This window comes from Aplysia californica, unplaced genomic scaffold (assembly GCF_000002075.1).
Source record: "Aplysia californica isolate F4 #8 unplaced genomic scaffold, AplCal3.0 scaffold00406, whole genome shotgun sequence".
Classification (NCBI taxonomy): domain Eukaryota; kingdom Metazoa; phylum Mollusca; class Gastropoda; order Aplysiida; family Aplysiidae; genus Aplysia; species Aplysia californica.
This window is the reverse complement of record NW_004797676.1, coordinates 392,919-399,656: the sequence shown is the minus strand read 5'-3', so window position 1 is coordinate 399,656 and position 6,738 is coordinate 392,919. Positions and strand designations below refer to the sequence as shown.

The 6,738-nt window shown below is 39.1% G+C and overlaps 1 protein-coding gene across 1 annotated transcript in view; it reads right to left on the bottom strand.

The window, feature by feature from the left end:
• The window catches only part of LOC101854654 (phospholipase A2), a 14,882-nt gene extending 12,349 nt beyond the window's left edge, over positions 1 to 2,533 (bottom strand). The window contains exon 1 of the mRNA XM_035971263.1: positions 2,464 to 2,533. Coding sequence (XP_035827156.1) covers positions 2,464 to 2,500 — 37 coding nt within the window. The 5' untranslated portion in view covers positions 2,501 to 2,533. The remainder of the gene's footprint in view (positions 1 to 2,463) is intronic.
• Positions 2,534 to 6,738: the final 4,205 nt, after the last annotated feature.

The following is a 6,738-nucleotide window of genomic DNA, read 5'->3' as shown; positions in this document are numbered from 1 at the left end:
GCTGCTGCTGCTGTTGTTGTTGTTGTTGTTGTTGTTGTTGATATTGTTGTTGTTGTTGTTGATTTTGTTGTTGTTATTGTTGCTGTCGAAAATGTTGTTACTTCTTTCTTGACCTTTGTGTAGCCTACATAGTCGTTGATGCTACTATCGCCTCTTTTGTTGTTGCTGTTGTAGTAGCAACTGCTGTCATTGTAGTAGAAAGCTGTGCACGTGAGCACGTTTTACACTGGTACAGATGATAACCGACTAGATAACTTCAGAGGGATCGAAGGCCATGGTGTCCCTTTCTCAACCCAGGTATGACGCAAAAAAACTGCACTGATCACTAAAGGTGAAGCGCTTCATCGAAGTCGAAATTTTGAATCTGCTTGCCATTACGCAACTGGACGTTGAAATCCGATTTGAAAAACAAAACAAACCACAAACAAACAAAGAGAATTATACAACCGCATTGTACATCATATTTGGTACTGAATGGCGTCACATCAAAACCCGCAACTTCGATGAACCTTTGCAATAACTCGTATCTTTATCTAGTCAGAGTACTATCTACGAACTAAGATTTTTATACATGAATTACATGTTGCTTCACTTCTTCTGCAATTTACCCACAGTATAGGCCTATAAATATCGACATTGGCGCTGAAGAAGAAGACGATTTGTATCATGCCTCAGATAGAAAGTCTGTTAGACTAGGCCTACTTAGAACAATCTTTGCTCCTACCCTTTATGTACAAGTACAAGCTACAGTCTTCCACCAATACTATCCCACACCCTATGATACGGGTGTTGCCGTTTTTGGGTTCGTTTTATGGAATTCTTTCAGTATACAGGAGGGGCCCATTTTGTAGATGGCAACTGTCTATACTTTGCACCTTAATCAGACAATTAAATTACATGTACTTATAAACAAAGGCGAAGTGTGGACTTAAATTGCCAAAACAAACAGCTATGAACTATAAGTGACCAAAACAACACAGAAAGAAAAAAAAGGTCATTGTAAAATTACCCCAAATCAAAAACACTGGAAAAAGGTAAGCACATAAAGAAAACAACAATAATAGCAACAGCATTAGCAACAATAACAGCAACAACAATAGCAACACCACCACCACCACCGCCACCACCACAACCACCACCAACAGCAACAGCCGAAACAAGTAATGAAAGTTTATATAAGAAAGTCCAGGCCTAGATAAAAAATATAACGATATTTAGAGGCCAGAAAATCAGGGGAGAAAGAGGGAATAAACATAAACCATCTTTCGCACAGGATATCAAGGGGACCGAAATATGGGCCCAAAGAGAGGGCACAGCCCGGATTTGCGTATTGCGTCAAGTAAGTTCTGAATGAGGAGCTAAAGTTTACTTTTGCTGTAAAACCTTAACTCACAAATATTGGAATGCAGAACGCATGTCTGAGTCCAAACAGGAAAATAATGCAAATCAGCAGTCACATCAAAGCATGCAATCACATCAAAATGAGAAATTACAACATTGTTTTTAGAGACAAAGCAGTCTATAACATTAACAGCAATTAAAAGAGAAAAACAATTCGTTCGATACGTAAAAAACAAACAGAATTAAAAAAAAAAAATTGTCGAGAGAAGCAGCACTTAGTAACTAGTTGATGTGAAGTAGCCTACATAACAATATATTATTTCTCTGATAGCGACGGCACGTGGAAAAGTCGATGTAAGCACGTGTGGAAAGTACAATTTTATTCTACCCCTCATTTTTAAAATACGTTTAACAAAATCTTTCGCGCATGACATCACAGTGCATTCAGTTGATCTTAACAAATCATTGATAGTCTACGTTTTGGAAATGTTAATTTAATCAGTGTCACAGAGAACAGAGCATTGCAAACAACATTGTTTCAAGTCTGCTTTGGTGACGTGATGAAAGGGCCGCCATATAAAGTGATGAAATTTACATATATCTAATTCATGAGAGGTGTCGGTTCGAGTCCATATGCCCCGAATTCCGGGAACAAGGAAAATTATGCTCAATTGACGAGACAGTCAAGGGTGCCGTAACTTAACTCACATAGCTACCACCATACGTACACGGTATCATAGATGTATGATAAAGTACAAGAAAAAGAAACTGTCTACAGTTCATGAGGCTTCCATCAGGCTTATATTTTTTTAAGATTTTGTCTTGTGCAGTGTCAAGTAGAATCTATCTCTGTGAGCCGTTTATTTATGTTTTCTAACACCTGCTTCAAATGTATTTTTAAAAATCAAATTATATTACTTTCTATCAGAACATGCCGAAAAATAAAGATGAAATGAATAAAGGTTCACATTTTGTTTGTTTGTAAAGTCGCGATTTCCTAGAAACCGTGTTTTCAGAATTGATGGTAGTTTTGTTTTGTTCTGGGGGGTTTTTGGTCTAAAAAATCTAGATCTAGATCTAATCCTGTTGGTGATAATGAGAGAACAAAACTTGTCGACCTACCTGTCTGGAAACGGGATGGAAAAGAAAGATCCAACATAAACTGTAGCAGCTCTTGTGGGAGCGTTCGAGTGTTGGCACCACAGTTTGAATTAACCCTTTCGTGTCTGGTAAGTATAGAGTCTACCCTTAACTCTACACTACTTACTGATGTAACTCCTTGAGGACGTGCATTTTGTGACGTTTGAAGACGTGCTGTTTTGTTTCACAACAGAATCATAACAACTTCGTCCTCATACACATTTTTCAAATCTGTTTCTTTATCTCGATTCTAAAGAGACAGACAATAATTTGCTATTAAATTCTCCTGTTGTCTGGACATCCCACGTCAGTTGTTTTTTCTTCTGTTGACGTTGAGTGTCCTGTAAACAGCAGAAACGCAAGGAGGGGGGGGGGGGGGGGGGGGGTAGGGGTGTCGATGGCTAGATTTCATCAATGTTAAATTAAACCCACCATCTTTCGAGAGTGAAAATGATCAAATGTTATTGCAGTTTAAAAAATACAACAACAACCTAAACTTGATATTTTAAAAAGCAAAGAATCGAAAACATCCGTCATGTGGTTGGGGAAAAAATGTCAACTTTGGTGCTGTGAATACTAATTTAAGTACCAAAATGTTTTTATAATAAGACTTACATTTTAGTGTATATTATGTACTTGGTATTACTCATGTGGAAGGAAAAGCGTAAAGACTCCAAAGACTAGATGTTTTTATACAATAAAAAGTGGTACCTTTCTTATGATCGTCAGTATACATTATATTATTTTAAAATACATTTGTGCCAAGGATTTAGATGGAGAGGTAGATCTAGTGTTATTTTGTGTTAAAATTTTTATATTCATTTTACTCTTTCAAATTCACCGCTTCCTCCTTTTCATTTTCATCCATCTCTGAGGCAGCAGTTGCTGCATTTTTTCTACTTCAGGTGTCTGAAGCAGACATTGACGATGGGCGGTGTCTCACTTATTCTGTCTCCGCGGTTTTATGCACCCCGCATAATTTAGCAAAATTTGACCATTTATTGCATAATTTCTTATTATTTTCCTTTATCATTCTTTGTTAAAATTAACAGAATCGAACAATTTCACATTTTTGGGTTTAGTTTGCATAATTTCAGATTTTTTTGCTTAAAACCGCGGGGACAGCTTATTCCTGTTGTCCGACTTCTTGGTCAGCTCAGTTTTTCTCATAGTGATAATTATTGAAAAGCTGTTCATACATCTGTGGTAGTACTTTATAGACGGTGAAAGATCTTGCCAGTCTGATGGTGTTTGGGCGCATGAAATCCGCAGCTTGCACTGTATACTTCACAGGAAGCCGAGGATGTTTCTAAATGTTCTAGGGTCTGCTGGGGGTAATAATAGCTGTAAAGCGCATAGAACGTGCTGCTGAACGTGGATATGCGCTATATAAATTAATGCAAGTATTATAGCATATAGGCTTATTATTATAGTTTTATTTTAACACTAACTGAAATAGAAGTTAAAGAAAAACCCAACAGTTTGAGAGAAAAGAGTTAAGGACTAAGTTCTCTGGCCTCAGTCTCACTGACCCACTTTTGCAGAGCGCTGCAGGTTGGGAGCACGCGGCTGTGAGGACGGAGCGACCCTGCTCACCGAACTGAGGCTACTTCGCAACAACAGCAGCAACAAGAACAATAAAATATAGCAACACCAGTAGCAACAACGTCATCAAAACTAACATTAATAATCCCCTCTTCCTTCTCATTGTCATTCTCATCTTTATCCTCATCCTCCTCTTCTTCCTCCGTTTCTTCTATATCTTCTCCTTTTTCTGATACTCCTCCTCTTTCCTCTCCACCAAATCATCATCATCATCATCGTCATCATCATCATCATCATCATCATCATCATCATCATCATCATCATCATCATCATCATCATCATCATCATCATCATCATCAATCACAGCTGCAGGAAAACATACCCGCTAGATCTAGATTTTGTGTTACTTTTGTCCCGAAAAAGAACACAGTTGTGAGAGACACAAACTTCAAACCAACCATAATATTATTAGGTATGATCCTCGTTTTGAGACCACACCAGGAGTTCGTTTCCCCCTGGCCGTATTTTCTGTGCTCGGCGTGATCGGTCACATGTCGATGACCTCCCGCTGAACTCTGGGGCGGGTACAGGTGAGATGCAGATGTAGGTGAGCCCAGGTAAAGTGAGTGGGTTTCATGGGCATGTCTAATCACTCATGATACCGCAGGGCTTTGGAACTTAAGCGTGTGGGTTGAGGGGGTGGGAGTGACAGAACAAGAAAAAAATGGGGTGGGAGAAGGTGGGGGAGGGGGCAGGATGGTGGTGGAAAGAAATTCTGCTGCTCACTCTGAAGAGATATCTACTTTCTAGAGGTTAAGACGGTAGACCCTTGCCCGGTTTTACGAACAGAGGGAAATGTCAAATAGCAAGGTAGATTTGACAGCATGTGGCTGAGTTTGTAGTAGTAGCTCTAGATCTATCGGGGATCCGATTTGTGAGGAACATAAATCAGTATTTGGGCGGTTTTTGAGGGTGCATTAAGCAGTACTCAATTTCCGTCTCAGTTATAATATTTGACGCGTATCGCTCAAGGGAAGTAACTCAGCTAAATTATCTTTTTTTTTCACTCGGAAGAGTCTGTGTATTATAATTAATTTGGTCTCGATGATGATTAAGAAAATAACTATATTATTCTTAACCTGATCCAAGTCACCATAAGTTTTTTTTTCCACTGTGGAAAACAATGATGATGATGATGATGATGATGATGATGATGATGATGATGATGATGATGATCACGAGGCGAAACGTTGAGATATTAAACAAATTTTAAACATTTTATATTGTTATGTTATTATGTATGAAATTCAAACAAGACTCTCCCTCCTACTCTGCTTTCCAAACAATGATGACGATGACGATTTTTGTTTGTTGTTTCCTTAATGGGCTTGACGGACTCCACGAAGAAAACTTCGAGCGAGAGCGAGGCTCGTTTTCGGTTCCATTGTCAATATGCTTAGCGGCACCTCCACTCGTCCAAATATCTCCATTCGAATTACCATTGTTTCTGGACATATAAAAAAACATATGTTTGACATCCTACTTTTCATTGCCGCATCTTCGGCAACATGGGCTGAGCTCTTCGTTTACAAAGTGCTTATACCATCTTAAACTCCAATGATGGTCCGACCGCAGTCTCGCTAGCTCAACCTGGTCCCAGCGACATGTGATAGATTTTTGTTCCTGTTATGATGATGATGATGATGAGGATGAGGATGAGGATGATGATGAGGATGAGGATGATGAGGATGAAACCTTAGTACTCCAAAAGTATTCGAATCGTTATGTCTTACAAAAAACTCACGTTTGAATTTGATCTGTGTAATTTGATATTGGTCTAATATTACATAGAGATCACGTAATGAGGAAGACTGAGTTATCGGCAGTTCCTAAAGATGAAAGTCAACTGCCGCTGAAATATTGTTTTCGCTATAGCAGATGCTAGAGCCAAGTTTTTTTGTTTTATTTTGTTTTGTTTTTTTGCATACTAGAATCTAGCCTACCTCTAGACGAGACCAAAGGTGTCCTGGCAAGATGAATCTCGTACTGTGTGGGCCCATTCATGGAAACCTAACAAGTCGGACCAGTGTCTACTCTTACTAAGCTTTACTCCCCCTCAACATCAGGCGATTCGAGGGGACGTCTGACCTTGGGAAAGACAAAGCGTTTTCTTCTCGCTCTTCACCTCTGCCACAATGAGGTATCGGGGGGAGGGGTGTCTTCTGAAGAGTATAACATGTGTATGTGTGCAAGAGCAAATATTCCGAGGAAGGAGGGGGAGAGGTACAGAGAAGGGTGAGAGAGGGAGGAGGGGGAGGAGGCGTTATCTTATGCTCTGGTTGTTCGTCTCTCCTCAGAACCTCAGAGAAAGTCGAAGGGCTGTTACTTCTTTGTTTTTATTCTTCTAAAATGTAAGTTATTCTCATTTGAGAACATTAGCAAGCAGTGGCAAATTGAGTACGCTTTTGTTATACAGAATTGAATCATTTTTTAAAGGTGGAATCAGGCCCTCGTCAATTTTTTGGCTTATGGGGTTATTGGTATTATCTTAAAGCCTGTTCATTTGCTTAGGTTTTGAAGAATAAGATATGTATCAATTTTGAATAGAATTCGAGATATTTGTGATTGAAAGAGATGGGGGTTACTTGGTGTCATGAGTGGAATTAGCGAGAAAATTTTCGCCAAAGTTAGGTGACTGCAAATTTACCTTGG